Source organism: Rousettus aegyptiacus, unplaced genomic scaffold, assembly GCF_014176215.1.
Source record: "Rousettus aegyptiacus isolate mRouAeg1 unplaced genomic scaffold, mRouAeg1.p scaffold_m13_p_16, whole genome shotgun sequence".
Classification (NCBI taxonomy): Eukaryota; Metazoa; Chordata; class Mammalia; order Chiroptera; family Pteropodidae; genus Rousettus; species Rousettus aegyptiacus.
In genome coordinates this window covers 13,299,417-13,320,559 of record NW_023416291.1, presented here as the reverse complement: position 1 = coordinate 13,320,559, position 21,143 = coordinate 13,299,417, and the positions used below count along the sequence as shown (strand labels likewise).

Below are 21,143 nucleotides of genomic sequence, written 5' to 3'. Positions count from 1 at the left end.
TATAGGTTGAGTATTCAAAATCAGAGACATGTTATACTGAGAGTTAATCACCAACGTAACCCTTAGTAATAGTAATAAAATCATGTCTAATGAAGTATAGAAATACATCTTAGAAACTCAATTTTCTACAGGTGTTCATTTAGTTTATTAAGATAACTTTTTGTAACCTTAAGATGAGGATTCTAAAGGAGGAGTGTTACCAATCACAACAGTTAATAAAATGCCTCCTCTCACTGACTCAGCTTTTAAACACACAATAACATTCACATAACTGCCAAGTTATTCTCCATAAAACTCCAAACAAAACTATAATTCAAAAGGTGTTTATCTGGGAAAGAAGGTTCTTTTTCCAAATAAGTTATATGTAAATATCCAGAAATTTCACCATTTACGAGATGACAGGAAGACAGATGAGAGAATGATCCCAGAGAAGATAACCTCGCTCTCCCTAAACTTCCCAGATATGATCTAATGAGTCGGAGCTATAAAACTCTGGGCTGGGTAGGTCGAAGGAATGACTTAGAATAATTCTTGGGGTTTTATGAAGTACTGAAGGTGTTTGAACACTCTCATAGGAATGAAAAAGCCCAGCCACTTATTTTCTATCATGTTTTAAAACATATTTTCTAATGGTAAAGGTTGCATGTGTTTCCTTATTTGTTGACCTTTTTACTCAACGAAAGGCTGGTAGCTCTGGCTAGATAGGGGGGAAAAAGGGCACACGCACATGGAACAGTCTTAGAAGCTTTTCCTATTTAGAGAGTGACTACTGTCTATTAGCATCATTTAGTGACATCTTTGTTGCAGAAAATGAGTGACCCTACAGAAGCAGGACCGGAAGGTATAGTTAACGATAGAAGTGGATTTTTGATTTAAAGACTCTAAGAAAGGTTGAAAATATAAATTTATATGTCCTTACTGGTTCATAACCTCAGTATCCAAATTGACTATTTAAGGTCTTGAAACCAAATTGTTTGAGAAGTTTTATTTGGCAGCAGAAAATATCTACAATTAGATCTTTACAAAAGAAGATGTGAGAGAGGGGAGAAATAAATTACACATGAGATTTTGCTGTTGAAATTTGGGATAATTATCAACAATTGATTTGGGATACAAGAGCTCACACAAAGCCGTGTGTTTTTATGTAAAGGAAGCAGAAGCTAAATTGTTGAAACTCATAATAGACATTACACTGAAACCTAAAAAAAGATGTCTATGTAAGAGAAGACAGACTAAATTATTTCAAGCTGTAGTAATACATAAACATAATTAGTTAGACTAAAATCAATTATTTCCACAACCTGACAATTGATTTTTCATCTTATCAAGTCCATGATGTCTACAATATTCATTTACACCATGGCTTTTCATCTCGTAGTTTTCAGTATTTTAAATTATATACAGAGTAACATGTATCAGATGTTTTGACGATAATTCTTATCCAGGGATATGTCTCTTTCTCTGCGTATCCACTTGATTTGGTCACATGTATAATCTGTCAGGGACTTAATTGCTTATCTGAAAATGGAGGAAAAGACCTATCAGAATGACCCAATGATAGGAATATGAGGTTTGGGGGACGGGGGGGTGGCGGTGGTGGCGGCGAAGTCTTTGAATAAAGACTTCGTATTTATTCAAAATACTAATACCAGTATTTTCAATGGGCCAAATAAAGAGGCACTAAGAGTGTCTGGGAGGATTTTAACATTTCGACAAAATATAAAAAAATACAGATTTCACTAAAGGGGAAAGCAGACGACCTCCCACTGGCAGAAAAAACACTGGTGTTCACTTTCCAGTTCCAATGCATTCATGAAGATTGTGACCCCCATTAATTAAATATAGAGTCCGGGAGGAATTATGACTTACGATCTTAATGTATAAGTATAGCATTCTATATCAAACTAAATTTAGTCTATGATTAGATACAGTGTTATATATGCACATACGCACTCATAGTACCTTTATGGACTTCTCTAAAATGCTCGTAGTAGCTTATATGGTACTGATAGAAATAAAGATGAAAACATATAAACTAGAGTATATATAAAAACCATCCTTTATAGCTTACTGATACCCTCTGTGGGTTAAATAGCTTATATTATTCAAGTGTGAATTTCTATTTTTGAAAACAGAACTGTGCTTTGGTATTCAAACCTTCATAAAATTTTACAGCTTTTCAAATAAGGAATAAAAAGAAGAGAAGATCGAATAGGTGGAGAAAAAGGCTTCTGATTTATAACATAACTGTCATGTGGTTAACCAGTGGTTTTCAACTCAGGGCTGGCCAAAATTCAGCTTCATGGAGGCGATTAGGGGTGTTAAAAGGGTTTGACCTAAATTTTGTTTTAATAAGTACGTATTTGAAAAACTTAGTAAAAATGCACATTCTAATCTGTTACATATGTCAATTTTACCATACTGGAAACTGCTTATATATTAACTTCTACTACCAGGTAATGTATATTTATATGAACCTTGGACTACAACTTCAGCTGTTTTTAAAGAAGCTCCTGAGATGTGTGTTTAAAACCTGTTATTTTTATTTATTTATGTCTGTGTGAATCAAAATTTTCTTAATAGTATGCAAATAAAATGAGGTATAAAACTGAATTGGCTGCTGAAGTTTTTCAAACTATCAAAATCCCCAATTTCATATTTGCATTATTTAGAAATTTTATTCTTAAGTGATGGACTAAAGTAAGTAACATAAATATGAACTCAAAATACATTTATACTGATAAAATTACCTTTTGCAGTCTTTATGTATTGGGGTCACACAAAATTTTATTTAGAAAAGTTTTTAGTTCTAAAAAATGTTGGAAAATACTGGTCTATAAGAAACTGTCTTTAAATTTAATGTAATGTTTAATATGATTTTGTTTTCTGAAAAAGCTGCTTAATACATTTCAATTCCTAAATTATCTTGCATAATGGGAATATTTCTACACATTAGAGTGCTGCAGACATTCAAAAATGGTGAGGGGAAATTACACTAGAAGTTTTGAGACTGTTTTAGACTCTTCTGATAGGCAGCTTTAAACAACATTTCTATTTTTTGAATTAATAATACATTCATTGTGTTTGTTCCAAATCTCAAAATATGTTCATCCTCCTTGTAACACAATTTAGTATTCTCACACACCAACAGTGCTGTGTGTTTTGAATGTTTAGGCCGTTTCAGTGATTTTAGATTTTATTTTGTGTTTTCATTATAAAACAGCTTGCGCACACGAAACTCAAACAATCTTTTTTATTTAAAAATCCACCTCAAAATTCACTTCTGGGTTTTAGTTTTTGTTTAAAAAGAAGCAAACATTTAAAAGCATCAAGTGTTACTATTCTACAATTCATTTTGTTATGAATGTTTTTCGTTTGCAGATTGGGGAAATAAACCCATTACACTGATTAGGCACAGTATTATGGCCAAGAGGCCAGAAATCAGGGCACATGTGTGTACTGAGGCAACAGTTAGAGGTCTGAATGGAGGGAGTCATGCCTCGGCTGTGGGCACTCCTATCTCTGTGTCCCTCCAAAACTACTAATAAGTCTCAAATCAACACATCAGGGATTGTATGTCACTTAGTTACATTAGTTACACAAACAAACGAACAATTATACCTGCTTTCTAAATTATGTAGCAAAGCCAAGACAGAAAAATATAATTGTAACCTCACTAAAATTTGTGGTCTTGATATCCCCATGTCACAGGAGAGACTGTATGTCATTTAGTTAAACAAACAAACACACACACAACTATATCTGCTTTCTAAAATATGTAGCAAAGCAAAGACAGATAAATATAATTGTAGCCTCACTAAAAGTTGTGGTCTCAATATCCATGTCACAGGACCATGTTATAGGTGATTTCAGAAATCTGGTTTCAGAAATCTGGTTGGCAGAGATCCATGATGCTAAGATTTCACATTATAGCAAGGCTCCAATATTTCTTGAATTGGGCAGTGAATATAAATCACAGTACAAAATCCTTAATTCTTTTACAGGAAAAGCAACAGGTGCTACATATGTGAATCACTTATATAACATCTATTTTTTTTTAAAAAAATGCAGATATAAAATATTAATTGCATAGGGATTTAAATATAAGGCCAAGGAGAATATTTAGTGAAGTTAAAAAAATCACAGAAAGGGCACTATGGTGTCAGAGACAGAATTTCCTTCTTAGAGTAATAAATCTGAATGACTGTCTAATTAAAAATCACAGTATGTTGCTATAACTAACAGTGAATGTTAACTGTTTCATTAATTCCAAATCGGAAACCAAATATTAGACTAATATGAACACAAGTAAAGTTCACTGTCTAAACCTGATCAGTGTATTAGCACATCAGTGCTGGGTACGTACCTGATTAGTTAAAAAAACTATGTTTTGCAAATAATGTCAAGTTTAATAATATATGTTAACACGTGTGAGAGCACATCATCACCTCATGCCATCAGTGATTTACAGGCTTGATTGTGTAATTTTTCTGCCTTTCCAAGGTGCAAGATCCCACCCTGAAGAATCCTTACTCAACGAACTGAGAACACTGTAATTAACAAAATATAACAAAGTTCCAACACTGAGAACTAACTGTACATGAACCAGAGAACTATGGAACTATGTCTTAATACCAGTACATATATTATCCTTAGCATTCTTGAAGGCAACGAATGAGTCCAATTATACTCTGTAGTTTGATGATTACCACCTGAAGTTTCAGGAAGACAGGTAAATTGTGAACCTACTTCTCATCTTAATGTTAGACTGCGGTTTAAAGAGCAATTTCCAAACCTAAAAGTAGCTTAGTTAACTTAGTATTGTTATATAGAGTAGTGTGAGGAAAATGAGTACTCCTAAAGGAATTATGGTAAGGTACACATCTGGGAATGCCCCAACCAACGTTTTGAATGAAAAAGTGCATAAATACAGTAATACTAGAAGTGTGTTAACTATGAAACAAAATGTTTTTTTCTGAGAGTTAAACACTACTACTTCCCCACATTATTTACATTTAACGAATCATTCAGATACCACAAAGCACCATTGACAGCCTCGACTGCTTGATTACGTCTGAAAGGCCCTTTGACTTCAACTCTACTCAGTCGAGGGTCTACCTAGAGTAGAAGTATCAAGTCATCTTCGGTTAAACGGCATTTATCTTTGCAATTCAGTTCTCTCCTGTTCAGACACAGCGGAGGAATATTTCATTTCACACTCTTGGTTGGTGTTTCGGATTCGGTGGACTGTCTCCCATCTGTCCAGGCCTCCCGGGTGCTCTTCAGAGCTAGGGTCTTCTGTTGGTCAACCACAACATAATCCACTCTCTCATCTGCCACACTGCTTCCTGAGCCACTGCTCTTTTGCTAAAAAAAAGAAGTAAATAAAAAATTCAGTCTTAAAACGTAGACACACATGTACTATGCATAACTCTTGAAATTTCATTGGAGCATGAAAAAAATAACATAACCTCAATTTAACAATATTGTCTCTCTCCTAACTGTACACTGTTTTTCCTTACATTTAAAATTATTATATATAAACTAATGCTCCTACCATAGATGAACTTCTTTTGAAGTAGGAATAGTAGATACTTGGTTCATGTTAAGACACACTCAACTTGCTTCTTCCTTTAGCATTTAGCTGAGGCTTAACTTTATCAAGTCCTGAGAACATGTAGCTAACTTCCAGAGCTAAGAAATGTTTTTTGAAAAGCAGTATTTCAAGAATGGCAAATTACATAGGCTGACAGGCCCTCTTACTCCTGAAAAACGACTAGATACTAGCTAACTTAAAGCAAATAGAATCAGCAGCACGTGCTAGGCTCACTAGCAAGTAAGGGAGATACCCAAGGTGAGAGGGGTTAGAAGGGGCATGGAGCTGCTACAGGGCAAAGGCGGCGCCGTCTGCAGAACCATCGTCAGTCTTGGCACTGTGCCGGGAGGCTCTGCGGGGCAGGGTGGGCCGGACCCGGGACTGGCCTGTTAAGTGAGGGACCCTTGAAGGGCACAAAGGTTTTAGGGTTGGCGGCACTGCCTGCTTCCTAGCAGAAGCAAATGCAAACCCTTTCTGAAGAAAATTTATGTCTGCAGGATTCCCACAGACAAAGTGAATTCGTAATAACAATGTATAAAACACAAGGAAACAAGGCATCAAGAGTGCGAGTTAGCTAAAACAATAAGCACAGATTCAGACCTCCAAGGAGTTCAGATGTTGAAATTATTGCATGGACTGTATAAAATATATATGTATAAAAATATTTAACAAAATTAAAAAATAAAACTGAGTCAAAGGTAAAATAAGGAATAAGAAGCTATTCAAATCAGCTAAGCATACTTTTTAAAATAAAAACAAGCAGAACTTCATTTTAGAAATAAAATAAAATTAAAAAATAGAATGAGAAGTTCTAACTAATGTCTAATCAGAAACCTCAAAGAAGAGAATAAAAAGAATAGTGGAAAAGCACTATTTAGAAAGATAATGATGGACTTTCCCAGAACTGATAGAAAATCCGAATCCAGAAATAAAAATAGTACAACTTCTACTCAGCGGGATAAATAAAAAGAAATCTATGCCTAGAAGTCTAGACACATTGTAGTAAGCCTCAGAATGCCAGATACAGAAAAGATACCATCGACCAGACAGAAAAGACAGATTGCCCATAAAGGAATTACAATGAGGTTGACAGCAAACGTTTCAACAGGAATAATGAAAGCCAGATGATAGCAGATAGCGTCATGAAGTGTTGAGAAAACGAGAGAAACTTATCGCCAATCAAGAACTTCGAACTCAACTCCTTTTCAAGAATGAAGGCAAAACAGGTACTCCAGTTAAGCAAAGCGGCAAGAATTTACCACTGACATACCTCCACTGAAGGAACTTTTAAAGGATGTACTTTAGAAGGGGAAAAAAGGCTTAGAGAAGGAAGGTCTGAGAAACAGGAAGGGATAACTAAGAAGTTGGCAAACCTACAAGAATATGTAAATAAACATTGTATAATAAGAATACTAATACTACTAATGTCTAATTTGGGTTTAACTAGAGGGAAAAAATCAAGATTTTGGACAAAAATAGCACAAAAGATAAAAGGGGAGTAATTTGAGCTAACATTGGAAAGACAATGAAGAGGATGATTAACTTTAAAAGCTAAGTAAGCATTTCAATGGTAACCACTAAAAGAATAGAAAGTGTATAACTTCCAAAACATTAGAAAGGAAAAAAAATAATTTATTAGTCTTAATAACTTTGTTACTTGAGATTTATGAAACAGCATTAGGTAACAGACTTTATTAAATTTAAATTAAAACTCCCCCACAGGAGATACAATTCTTCAGGGTTAAAATGTGAGCTAATTGTTTTTAGGGGATGAGGTTTCACTTACCTTACGTGGTGGTGTGGACTTCCCAGAATCTAAATCTAGATCTAGGTATTCCACTTGTTTGTCTCCTTTGGGCTTGATCATCGGGCTGTTTCCTCCGTCAAGGCTGTTACTGCCAAAAAGATTCTGAAAGTAAAAATACAACAAAATCAACTGCCAAACATTCATGAGACATATTGCGTATCTCCCTTGTCATCTACAAAAGCCTAAATATTTATTTCAAGGAGATATAACTTAAAGAAATGTTGCTTAGAAAACTGAATAACCTTTTAGGATTGGGGAAAAATAAGTAATGTTTAAAGCGTTGATAAAAAGTTAATTTAGAGAAAGCAAAACTAGTTTCAAAAGTCAAACTTTGTTCAGAGACTGGGACACCAAGTCACAGTTAGGCATCATAGCTCAACCTGAACCTTAATTAAAATATCTGTACTCAATTACATTTTTAAACTATGGGATCCTTACTCTTCTTGCTTTAAAATTAAATTTTTAAAAAGTTCCATATTTTATTTAAAGACCTTCGCACTGAAATTAGTTTAGAACAAGCATACTAACTAAAGATATGAATAATGACTCTTTTGGCAAGTATATTTTGTTTCAACGATCGGCAATTTTTACCACTTATGTTCCTCTGTCTCCTATTGGCCTTACCCCTTCTGTCCAAAAATAAGAATCGTATAATAGAAGAAATACCCTCTAAAAAAATATAAAGGAAAATGGAAGAGAGTGGACAGCAATTTTTGCTCAGGTTACGTAGAGTAAGCTGTGACTCAGGGAAAAAGACAATTGCTAGAAAAATGGCGTTTATTCCCTCATTGGTAAGCAGGGCTGCTGAGAGCCCCGTTTTCGTGAATTAGAAAAAAAGTGCTCTTTCCTCTGGCGACACAGCTCCGCGCCAGGGTTCCCGGCTCGCTGGGCGGAGCCTGGTCTGGACCACACTACCCACCGTATGCGGAACGTTTATGCAGGAAACGACCTGCACTGCCCTACATAGGCACAGCCTTTTTACCCAATTAATCAACGGCTACTAATAAAACATTAAAAAAATAGTGACGGTAACACGTAGGGCATTAAAAAAAAGAATGCAAGTTTTGGTGTTCTGTTAGTACAAGAAGCCATTCCCCTGCTGCCTTTTCTTTTTTTTTTTTTGAAGAGATTGAATTTTTTTTTCTCCGAATGATTCCGTATTTTGTTCTCACATGAAAAATCAAGCAGGTGCGTGTATGAAAAATTTTTTGTATTCGAATGTGATCAATAAAAGAACATATAGCTGGAATTCCCCTCATTGGAAACGCCTAGAAGTGTTCGCAGAATTGCAAGGCTACGAAAGGAACCCACGAGTTCATGGGGTTCACATTAAATCTCAATAACTTGGCCCTGAAGAGAATTTCTCAGAATTGCTAGTTAAACTGTTTTAGAATTGTTACTAGAACTGGTGATGTTTTCTTCTTCAAGTATTGTGAAAATGTGTGTCCCTACAAGGAAGTCTATTTGCTCTTGATCTAATCTCAACTGGGAACAGCCTGTCTCACTGTTCTAGCCAGTGTTTTCTCAAAACAGTTTAGAAAAACCTTAAGATTCCAGGAGTTATTATGAGTCTTCTGTGAAGTAAACAAAAAAGAAAATGAACAACAAAAACAAAAAAAAAGTAGTGCTTTGTTTTTCTAATATTCTATTAAAATATGTAAAATTATTGAACATATTTTTGTTTTTGTTATATAAGAATATTTGTCCATAGTAATGATGTACTGTCACTCGAATTTCAGGAGTCACATTAAGGGTTCACTTCATGAATGCCTGACTTTGGGTCTTTGTATAAATAAAGAGGAAGCATTCAGTATAAGGTATTTTCTTGGATAGTTTCAAAACCCAAGTACATCTTAAAAGAAATATAACTGGAAAGCTTTTATGATTGTTAACTAATTTATATCTATTTTATAGATATTGATATGAAACTGTGACCCTTCATTGGTTTCAGACGTTCTGATACCATTTTTTAAAAAGTATTTAGAGAAGGCGTCTGTTATTCTTTTTCCTCAAGTAGATAAAGAACGATGTAAGGGTAAGATTGACAGACGGGAAGGAAGAGAGAAGATAAGGACTGTACGTACCGAGTCTTCACTCGACAGGTTTGGGTTCATGGGAACGTAATTCTCTTCACTGTCATGCGAGTCACTGCTGGACGTCGTGCTGTGCACTGAGTCCGGCCGGGGTGACAAGGGGAACCTGGAGGAGCTAAGTACAGAAACGATCATGGCAAACATGGAGCCTGGCAAAAATTTCTGAAATCTCTTTCAAAATGAAAAGGAATGACGGTTTACGTTCTTTCAGAAATACTCATTTAAGTTTATAATCGTTTATAGTACACATCATTATAATACAATTTATTGTACATATTCCAATGCATGACCAGTATTTATAGCTGTACTGAAAAAGTGGATTTTGGGGCATCAAATTACGTGCATAGAACAGAAAAAAAGTATTGCTAGTGATTTGGGGGATAAGTAGAAAGTCACAGATATAAAAATAAAGATTTAAGAATTCCTATTGAAAAAAACTAGCTATATCTACACATGAAACATGAACTCATAATTCAATGCAGGTTTGTAACTTCATGTTAATTTTTCTATACACATTTACATAAATCCTGAGTAAATAATCCCCACAAGAAACTATCATGTTTTCAAGATGAGTAGTTCTTAGAAATTTCTAGCCTCATGAACCCTTTACATTCTTAAAAATATAGAGAACCCCCAGGACCTTTTGTCTATATGGGTTATATCTATTGATATTTACCATATTACAAATAGTAGAAAAAAATTTTAAACACAAGTGTATACAAATACAATATCATCAAATACTATGTAATCTCTGGAAAATTCCAGTGCCCTCTTATGAGAGAAGAAAAAGCAAATGGCCTTCATATCTTAATGAGAAAAGTTTTGACTTCAAGAACCCCCAAAAAGGGGGGCTCCCCACACCATCCTTTGGGAATGACTGTTCTAAATACTTTCCATTATAACGAATAATCAAGCACCATATTTGAAACAAAGACTTACTCTCGAGCAAAACTCCTGGTGATGGGAGATCTAACTGGGGCTTGTAATTCTTCCCATTCTGGCAAAGGTTTTATTTCTAAAGGTGCTGGCTTGGCTGAAATAAAAAAGAGAAAAAGAGCTTTTAGTACATAGACATTTGGAAAGCAAACAAGATCCTCTCTCTCTATCTCCATTTCTATGTTATAGCCAGAGCATGCTTAAGACCAGCGGGTTCCACAGATAAAATGAACTTCATGGATGTTATATGATTTGCCCAAGGTCTAAATAATTAGACCTAAAAAAACACAAAGCTAAATAATTAGTGGCAGAAGCTAAATGAGATAATGTTTCATGATAACTGGCTCAAAGCCTAAAGTTCTATTACATGTTGCTTCATAATTTAACCTTTTATGGGTATAAACTAAATATTTTATGAATACAAACTAAATGAGAATAAGAAAGTAATGTGACCCAATTCCTTTACAGTTACTTGATTTATACTTTTCATTATTTCCTTTTTTTAAACTAATTTTATCTTCAAATATGGAGATTTAATCTTCTATATAAAAACATTCTGATTTTTTAATATTGAAGCATCAGTTTTACAACTATACATAGAAAATAATGTATAGAAAGTATGAAGTACAAAATTTTGCTACAACCAAAAACCAAAAAAAAAAAATTAGTGAGCAAATCTAAATTAATTCATGCTCAATCTGGAAACAAATAAAGCAATAATGATATCTTTAGACTCAAACTAAGCTCCTGAGACAAGGCCATAATTAAACAATTACCTTAAATTTTTATCTTAATTTAACCACCAATATTCTTTGCCAAATTAAGGTAAAATAAATTCTAATGTACTTATTAGCTTTATAAGTGGTCTTTGCTTATCTATTTCATTATTACAGCAGATAATTACTATGAAAGTACACGCCACGGGGCTTTGAGTCTTTCCTTAACATCAAGAATGAATCATTTTTCAGAAATGAATGAAATGAGCAAAGAATATTATTTGTTAATATTAATTAGATTTTAGGAGACTATTCAAACATACTAGGTAAATGTTTTAGTTACACTGCATTCTGCCACTCTAAAAAATCTTTTTCATTTTTCTAGTTTCCTTCTTCTAGTCTTTGTCCATATATGTGTACTTTTAATCAACGATACTGTAATTATCATCAAACTATAAAATAGTTGGTCATTTTAAAGGACTATGGTGATTCACTAGGGCTTACAACTAAGTATTTTTGTCAACTCAAATACAAAAACTCCAAGCGATTTTCTTAAGACAAGACTGATTTAGGTTCAAGTGAAAATAATTTTGCTCATCTATATACATTAAATGGACATGTACAGAATATTGTGCTGACTGAATGTATTTCCTTATGTTTAGAGTCCAGCTGTCAAATCCTAAGTCATGGCATAAAATAATTAATCCATGGAAATTAGTCTGAATTCTCCCGGAACATAATATATACATTATATATAAATACAGGAGACGACTGAAATTCACGAGCAGCTCACAAGCTTAACGAAAACAATACACTGATGTCTATAGGGGTAAAAGAATAATGCAGGACACGACTGAATATCATGTATCAAATATTTAACATGCTGCTGTTAATGGCATAACGAGTAGACTCTCTGTGTATTATGGGAAGCACTCTAGAAATAACGTGCCGGGAAACTTTATTTACAACAGCAAGGCTATTTAAGGTTCTTCTGTACTTTTTAAAAAAAAAAAATCACAAAATAAATTTCCCAAAGCCCCATCCAGCATGCGGTGCTAAAGTACATACCCTTTCTTCTTGTAGCAAAGTCACCTATGGTTTGTGAATCAGTTCGCTCTAAACCATGGGGTTTGGGTCTTAAAATTTTAGGACTTTGACCTAATTGGTAAAAAGAAGACTCTCTTAATGTTATTTTTTAATTGGAAAAGTGGATTCTGTAAAAAAAGCAACAGAGCCTTGAGCAGAAATGTTACATCTCAAAAGCATAAACAAAAGTTTGTTTGCGGAGACCATTTCAATCTTGCCACGTATCATACATGCTTAGTACATTGGAAAGGAGGAAGCTGCATGCAACGATGTAAGAAGCAAAGTGTTATATAAAAGATGGTAGGGTTTTAGTGGGATCATCCGCTTGGTTAGTTCTCATCTTGATTTGGAGGACAGAGGAAAAACACATGCTATGTTAGTTCTTCCAACATGCCTTAGAAAACCGGATCAAATAAAAAAAAAACCAAACAGTAATTCCTCAGACTGCAAGGACATCTTTTCTTTGAAATTTGGTGTCTCATAAGAAGGTACCAACACACACTTCCTTTCTTAATATTACTTTCTTAACTTAGTGGAGGCATTTTAAAAACCTTAATCTGCCTATTCCTTCAACTCATGACCAGAACACTTCTAGAGGAGGAGGTGGATGCTACAGTGCTCGCTAATCCAGGATCCAAACCAGGACCAACGTTTGTTTCCTCTGGAGACCCAGTGGCTGTCTGGTGACATTACTGTCACACATTAGATGTCTAGAACTTCTGGTTATCTCGTTTGAAGTATTTGAAAGCATAAATTCATTTGCCATCATTTTCTCTTTATTTAATCTCTGGCACATACGAATGCTGCTGAAAAACCTCATGAAAAGTAGCAGGTGAACACCCAGCAGTGGGCTTTATACTTCCTCCCAGAAGAAGTCTGATGCTAGAGCAGTAACATCATTCGAATAAGTAATTTAAATTACTTAATCTCAATGGCATCAAATTTTCTTTTTTCTTGGCATTTAAAAACCGAGTTGACATCGATTAGACGGCAAAATAAGAATGTGCTTATATCTAGCATCTTACCTACCAAAATCTAAGTTTCTTAAAATGTGATTCCCTAGGTTATAAAATATGAAAATTCTCTAATTAAACCATTTTCTACATGAGGCAATTGATACATTAAGTTAATTCAGAAATGAGGCAGCCCTAATTTAAAATGTGAGTGCTAAAATTTTGGGACGTGATCCTCCCCCTCATGTTGACCTATTCAGGGCCCAGGCTGTCAGGACACATTTCTAAAACAAAGGAAGATGTCAGATTTTAAACTCTCCCAAATAGTGGACTTCCCTTCAAAAAAGAGTTAAGAGGTAGCGAGCAAGCTTTACTGCAGAAAAGTACATTTATTTTAGAGCTGTAAGGCCTCCCCACCCGCCCCCACCCAAATCCATCTTCTTCGTTTTACGGATGAGACACCCCTGGAGAGCAAAAGAGGTTAAATGACTGGGCTCAGGTAACGACATTAATCAGAGACTAAATTAAGGCGTCCGTTAGTCTCCCCCGCCCCTTGCAGGGGCCACACTCCTGTGCTATCCCACCTTGCTGGGGCTCTCTAGACCAGTGGAAAACGGAGCATCTTACGAAATCAGCGTAGAGTTCGGTTCCGAACTCCTCAGTTCAGTTCGAGATCTTACATCTACTTGAACACCACAGATGGTGGGCACGTGAGTGATGTGGCATGATGTTTAATAACCACGAACTGCTTTTAGATCAACTTTGGGTTTGTTGGCGCCTACGCGATGTGTCTCCCGTCCTCTTCCTTTTCTAAAAGACCCCACTTCCCGTTAGTTCTCAGCTGCCACCAGTTTTTCTCTACGGTCGTCTACCAGTGCTAACTCTGTACCTCAGCTTTTCGCCCTTGGCACCTTATCTATGCCTGTGGTTAAATACTCGAGTCAAGTGACTGCTAAATCTACCTAGTTATGATCTAGTTCCATACTTCAGTTGTCTGTTAGGTCACCTCCAATTATCCTTCCTTCGCTTGACACTGAGCTCATCTCTCCTCCAAACCAATGCCATCTCTCAAGCACTCTCGAAGTACTCCTCGGTTTTCTTAATAGAAAAATATCGTATTAGTGAGATAGCCAAGTGAATTTATAAAATTTACTAGTATTTTCTATTCCATCCAAAGCTTAAGGTTGATTTTAGACTAAAAGTCACAATGCGGAAACATTGAGCTGAATTGTACTGAGTCCCTGCGGCATTTTGTTAGCTTTCTTTCTTGAAATCCTTCCATACTCAATTCAACATTTATGTTCTAGACAGAAATCAAAGTCATACTCAAATGGTAGCTGAGTATTACTCGTGAGGAGAAAAAGGGAAAAAAGAAGTCTGAGGTGTAAGTACGTTTGTCTTAGCTGTCTTCTCTACTGCCTGTAGGCAAATACTAGAATGTTTTTCTGATTGTTAAAGAAAAATGTGAGAAGAGTAAGAAATAATACTAAAGTAATGGCAAAAATGAACCAACCCTGGAAATACACTGATTCTCAAATTCTGAGAGGAAACAAAATAACTCATTTGCACCTCAACTTTTAAATCCAAGGCAGTTACAACTTGGCTTTAGTTACACTAGGTTTCAACAAGGAAAGCAACTTTTTTTTTTTTTTTTTTCATTTAGCAAAGAACACTGACTATTGGTGAAATTCCTACTGTGCTTTAACCTTTAACCCTTCAGGGTTAAAACTATCTCGTCCAGGACTGTCAATCTGGATCATGTGATCTACTCCTTAATTTGAAGTACAGTGTGATAAATCTTAACCTCTGGTTCAGATATTTCCCCTGAGAACCTAATCTACATATCTACGAAGCCACCCACAAGGATGTATTACAGACGTTCACACTACGTGTTCAAAACGGAATCTCTCCTCCTTGGCTCACCACAAACCTGCTCTGCTGTCTATACTAGCTCCCACGGCAGATCTCTTAGGAGTCATTCTAGACTCTTTCTTATCTCCCTCCATCAATTTCACTGTATATTCATGACATTCTAATAGTTTGTTTTCACTCACCCAAGAAAATAAAACATCCTCAAGTCCGACGTCCTTCCTTCCTCCCTTTAGCAACATGCTCTTCACGTACCTGGCTTTTCTGGAAGTGGCGAGCTCACACTGTGTCACTAAATGACTTCCACCTATACTGCCAAGTGCTCTCGAAAGTTCCAAAAATCACCGAGTTGAGGGAGCAACCGAGAGCCAGGAAAAGGACTCTTATAATGCCTTTTCTGTTTTGATAGTTTCTAAACAAAGGCTCTAAGAACCCTAGATTTGGAAAACTGGGCAAAGAGCTCTCGGAGGAAGGTGCTCAAAAAAGTGTGACTTTTTTTTTTTTTTTTTTTTTTTTAACATTTTACATGTAAGAATACAATTGTTTTCTATCACATCCTTAAATCTTAGAATGAGCTTTCTAGGGGCCAACCTGATAATAGTACCTGCCTGCACGGAAACCTTTTAAGGGTGTACTTAAAATAAAGCCCAAACGCATTAGCGTGGATCATAATCCCCTCAGGATCAGGCACCTGTAAAGCTTTTGGCATTCGCTCCTCCATGCGTTCGTCCCTCCCTCTCACCCACGCCTCTGAGCCCACCCCGCATCCTCTCATTTTAAAGGATCTGCGTATGCTGTTTATTCTGACTAGAAGAAGATCCTCTGCCATCCACCCCTCCTCTACCACCATTTAAATGCCACTCACTGACTCAGACTTTCCTCAGGGGAGCTTAGCTAATGATGCCAAGAGCTTACCTCAACCCCAGCCCATCCTGTGCTAATTATGATAATGTGTTTACTTTTCTACCTCTTCCACTAGACAGTGTAGTCACCTTTTCTTCCTTGTGTTTGGAGACACAAGACCTACCAGAGGATATATCCCGTAATTGGTAGGCACTTAAATCTGTGATGAACTGCGGTTCTCTTAAAGCGGGTGGTGTTTAATCTGATCAATGTCTTAATTTTTTGTTTGTCCCTGAAGAGGAAAAAAGAGAGCAACTGATTGTTGTTTCAAAAGTCAGTCATCCCAAAGATGGTCAAGGCAGGCATACGAGGCTTTTTCAAACAGGCAGATGCAGTTCTTTTTGAAAAGTCCATATGCTATGAATTATTATTTTAATAGGTACTGCCTATACATTCAACTCAATGGAAAATTTACTTTCCGTATTATTATAGGTTTAACTTAGCCTAAATTATTTATCCTTCTGAAGTTTTACTGCAATCCGATACCACTTCCAGCTAGATTATGTTACCATTTCCATAGGCATCTCAAAATTCGAGAAAGAAGAAAAATAATTCACATTATTATCCTCTGCTAATTCTAAAAACTCATCAAGGTAGCATACTGAAAAACTTTCACACTTGTTTTAAAGGTCTCATTGTATACAGCAGAATATAATAATTCTAATCATTATTGGATGATCAAAAAATATTTAGGAAAAGAGAACTCACAAAGGCTGTAAAAATATACTTCACATTCACTTCCTTTTAACTGTTACAACAAACCAAAAATCTGACCTGAGATTCAAACTTTAATGCTTATTTATTAAAATCTACTTGTATTTACTGGTATCAATCATCCATCTTCCAAATATTTATTATAGTAAAAAAAAATCATTTGAAGAAAGCACATTCAAAAACTTCTTTAGAAGATCTCTGTAAAAATGTTCAGAGCAATTAATAACACCATCCCCAAAAAAGACCCACCGAGGGAAGTTCCTCACGACTGATCTTCTGGATGCTTCCTACACCAAAGTGAAGACCCAGAGTTGAAGACACTTTAACAAAACTAATGTACAAAGACACCAGCAGTAACCTTGCACTGCATTTTTAAAATCAATACTAAGTCGAGGTCAGAAGTACTGCAGAAGGCCATGAATGGACAAAGCCAAACAAAACAAAATATAAAGACAGCATTCAAGGCTCAAACAGCTGCTACATCATGTTAGAAGGAGACTAGGTAGGGGGAGGGGGTCTAGATAAGTTCAGTGATTAAATGTGGTAGATTTATGTAATGACTGACTTTAAGAGAAGCTAAGACATATATCTTACAGAAATTTCCCAAACTTTACAAAACTGCTTCTCCATTAAAATAGAGAAGTTTCAATGAAAGCAATCAAAACACAATTTGTGCTGAATTTCCAATGACTCATCTGTTTTCCTAATATTTAATGCAACACGTGTATGTTTTGCTCTTCTAGTCATATACACACACCTTGGTTCAAAACAAATACTATCATTACAGAAATAGTATGGGTGAAAATATAGCCACCACAAGTTGGGTGATGAACAAAGGATCTAAGAAAATACAGTGAGCAGAAGTGTTTAAAATATCTACATATTACTGCAGCTTCAATTACTCAGAAGTATTCAAAAAACTCATCTGTACTACTAACTACAGCAGCTGACATCTATAATTGGGGGTAGAAACAAGACGAGAATGTCACTCATTTACTGCAGACCCTTCCAAGGAATACACCCCAGAAACTGGCTCTCTGGGATGCTGACTTAGTTATCCTGGGCTCTGAAACAAATCAAGCCATACTTGATAGAATCAGGTTTGCTTATATGAGGTTTAGTTAATAAGGGATTCCAGAATATCAGATTGAGTCATGTGTCTGATGTCGCGAATAAGAAATTTAAAAGACTCATCTGATGCTATGCATAAGGAGAAGACTTTCATGACCAAATAAGACATCTGTTTTAGAGTCTAAGTTTTTAAGGATCGACTTTGATTTAAGATTTGAATTTGGGGTTTAAAATGTGTTTTTCTTCAATAGTTATAACTTTCTAAAGTGGGTTGTCAAAATTTCCCCTGTAATATTACTTTCTCATGCCTCCTCTCTTACATCATATTTATTGGAAAAGTAGAATAGTACTAAAGAAAAGTAACAACGTTTTTTTCTTATCGCTATGATTTCAGTAACCTCTTTACTGTTGTGCTAAACCCACTCTCTGTGATTTTTGCCAAAAGCTATGCGGGTATTTTATTCTGGGTGCTTTCTCAGTTCACTTTGTATCCAAAAGAGATACCACATAAATAATCTGGCCAATGAACTCAGGGCTGTCTCTCCTCCTACTTTGTCCTGTACTACTGTAAAGTTACTTTAGGGCAGTTAGACAATCTCTTATGTACTAGAATATACAGAACTTTCACTATATACTCAGGGAGGTATAATTATACATATATGTGATATAAATGACATTTGGTATGCATGCCATATTATTATGACATATACATACTATAATATGGGGTACATGAGCTCTGTCAGTCCTAGATGACACTAAGAGTGTATCATTATGATCTTTAAACTTTTTTACAACATAAATAAGGATCTTTTCTGATTCTGTCTTATGCTTACCACACAGAATCATTAACTGTGAAATATACTGGGGATTTCCAAAAAGCCTAAAGGGAAGAAGAAGCCAGCAGGGAAGCAAGGCATGCAGACTCGGAGCCTGTACCCTTATTCAAATCATACGACCTCCCCATTTACGGGGGACTTCAGGTCATAAAACTGTTACACTTGGGTTAAAAAGTAGAGCTCTGCTGCGAACATGCCCTAATCACAGAACAATAAGAAAAGGACCAGGTTAGCATTAAAATGAATATGTCAATATTCGTGATGCTTACGTCTTAATCTTTCAGCAATCTGTGAACTCAATTACAAATCTATACCTGTCTAAACACTTTCACATATTGTATGTAAAGAAGAAAATGACTAATAATGTCTAAATAGATTTAAAGACAAATGGGGACAAAGAGTTAACAGAGGAAAAGCTTCCAAATAAAAAGCCAGTGATGCTCAAACCCTCTCTAAGATAATCATCCTGATTACGGCCCTGCTGTTGGGGCTGTCCGGGTGGCCGTGGATGTCACACATGACCATCTTTCCAGCTGTTAGACCAAAAGCGGGCACTTGACCCAACAGCAGCCAATCTAGGGACTGGCCGACAAACCATCGTGCGGTCCGGTGTGAAAAGACGAATGAGACAAATCGAATTCTCTCTGAGCAATCTGAGGCAGTAAAGAGTGAACGAGGCAATTAACAGGCAAGGGAGGGCATGTAAAATGGAGCCGCGAGCGAGGCCACAGAGGGGCATTGTCTGGCAGGGCCCTGGGAAAGCAGGAGCCAGGTACAGGAGAGCACGTGGAGGGGAAGGAAACAAGAGACTGAGGGAGAGAACAAAGCAGATGCACAGGTCCCCACATGCAGAGAGTGGGACAGAGCGACGGTCCCCTACGAGCGCTTCCGTTCCCAAACGCTTTCTTCTTTCAGCAGAGAGGGGCCCTTACTTACTTAAAAGCAAAACGGAACAAAACTAATTTTCTTAAGATACTCTGAGTGAATCTGCTTGTTCCCCACAGCTGGAACTTCATTAGAATTAATATTAATGATCTAAGCCCAGGTGAATGAGAAATTGGCAGAAACACTACATGCTCTTAAAAAGCTATATACAAAAAAAAAAAGCTATATACAGCACATGAGATTTTTCAAATGTGCTGAATACCATAGAAATCATGCCACTCATTGTACAGCCGATATACTAACTTATTTGGTTGTCAAGATTAAATCACACTAAGAATGTTGCAACACACCTAGCTGTTTGCATTTTAACTATTCAAACCCAAATTTTTACAACTTGGGTATATATCACCAATTTGGCTGAAAATTTTCTTTTACACTGAGTTCTTAACCAACCATGCTACCTTAGAATTTAATGTTACTTATGAAGGCCGGGACGAAAGAATCGACTAGAAGCACTTACATAAAACCCAGCAAAGGAAGAAACATTTTTAAGAAGTTGTTATAGGGACAGAATGGAAAGGTTATTCAAGCAACATCACTGTTCCTAAAGAGTTATGTCAGGTGCATTCATAATCTCAAGTCTGCCTTGGTATTATGTACTCCAGAGAAGAGGTTACAGCATTGAGCCAGAGACTCTATCTAGTTTATGGAAGTGTTTGCTTTGGTCTGCAAGGTTTTTGTTTTGGTTTTTGTTTTAATTAGTTAAATTAGCTGATAGAACTTAAAAATCAAAAGATAATGCATGCAAGATCTGAAATTTCTGGCTTCTCTTGATACACGGGTCCGTATTATTTTCACAAGTCAACAAAGGACTGTGGTCAAGGAGCAGTCAATTACTCCGTTTATACTCGGGACATGGCATTCTGGTTTCTGCCAATTCTCTCCTGCTGCCTGCCAATCCTTGTATTTTAGTTTGTAACCTCTGCTCTAGAGATAGGAAACTTAAAAATCTCACCTGAGCATCAACATTAATATGATATAATAATTAACCTATAAATGGCCATGCCACTTAAACAAGTTAACAACTAAGGCGATATGAAATGCTTCAGAATTTCTAGTCCCAATTCCGTTTTGGATTTAATGACAGTTAAATGTAGATGTAAACTGGCGACCCTGACCCTTTTCCTATGCCATGCTCTCCTTACCTTTTCTGTCGGGCTTGAGGTTCCTATCCACCGGGGGCGGCTCACAGTCTGCGACAGGAACTGGCCTTCTGGGAGGGGTCTTCGGGCTGGACCTGAAGCCCATGTGAGCAGGAGGAGGAACCTGCATTCCAAATGAAGAGAAATCGAAGGTCCCTGGGGTCATTGGCACGTAATTGGCTTCCTGAATCGGTTCCGTAAAACTGCTGGAATGTTGTCGCGGCGGAGAGTTGGGATTCATCGGGACGTAATTTTCATCCAGTTCTTCACTCGATACACTTCCTACTGTCAACACGTTTTTGATTTTCTAAAACACACACACATTTCTTTTAATAAGCAACAATCGTCAAACAGGGAAACATAATTATGTCACACCTACTCATATGAATCTGAAGGAATTTTATTTCATGATCTCATTTAGTCTCAGGGAACAAAGCGTGAAGATTCTGACAATGAAATACATTCAATCATGTCGA

The 21,143-nt window shown here is 36.3% G+C and overlaps 1 protein-coding gene across 8 annotated transcripts in view; it reads right to left on the bottom strand.

Moving 5' to 3' along the window:
* Window positions 1-970: 970 nt before the first annotated feature.
* GAB1 (GRB2 associated binding protein 1) overlaps window positions 971-21,143 on the bottom strand; it is a 110,161-nt gene continuing 89,988 nt past the window's right edge. For 4 of the 8 annotated variants that reach the window (XM_016123295.2, XM_016123296.2, XM_036233520.1 and 1 more), the window contains 6 exons: window positions 20,671-20,974; window positions 12,217-12,306; window positions 10,436-10,529; window positions 9,488-9,611; window positions 7,383-7,505; window positions 4,617-5,367 (listed from right to left, as the gene is read on the bottom strand). In XM_016123295.2, coding sequence (XP_015978781.1) covers window positions 5,209-5,367; window positions 7,383-7,505; window positions 9,488-9,611; window positions 10,436-10,529; window positions 12,217-12,306; window positions 20,671-20,974 — 894 coding nt within the window. In that variant the 3' untranslated portion in view covers window positions 4,617-5,208. Of the gene's footprint in view, window positions 5,368-7,382; window positions 7,506-9,487; window positions 9,612-10,435; window positions 10,530-12,216; window positions 12,307-20,670; window positions 20,975-21,143 lie in introns of all 8 variants that reach the window. The other 4 variants (XM_016123298.2, XM_016123299.2, XM_016123300.2 and 1 more) reach the window with 2 other exon arrangements.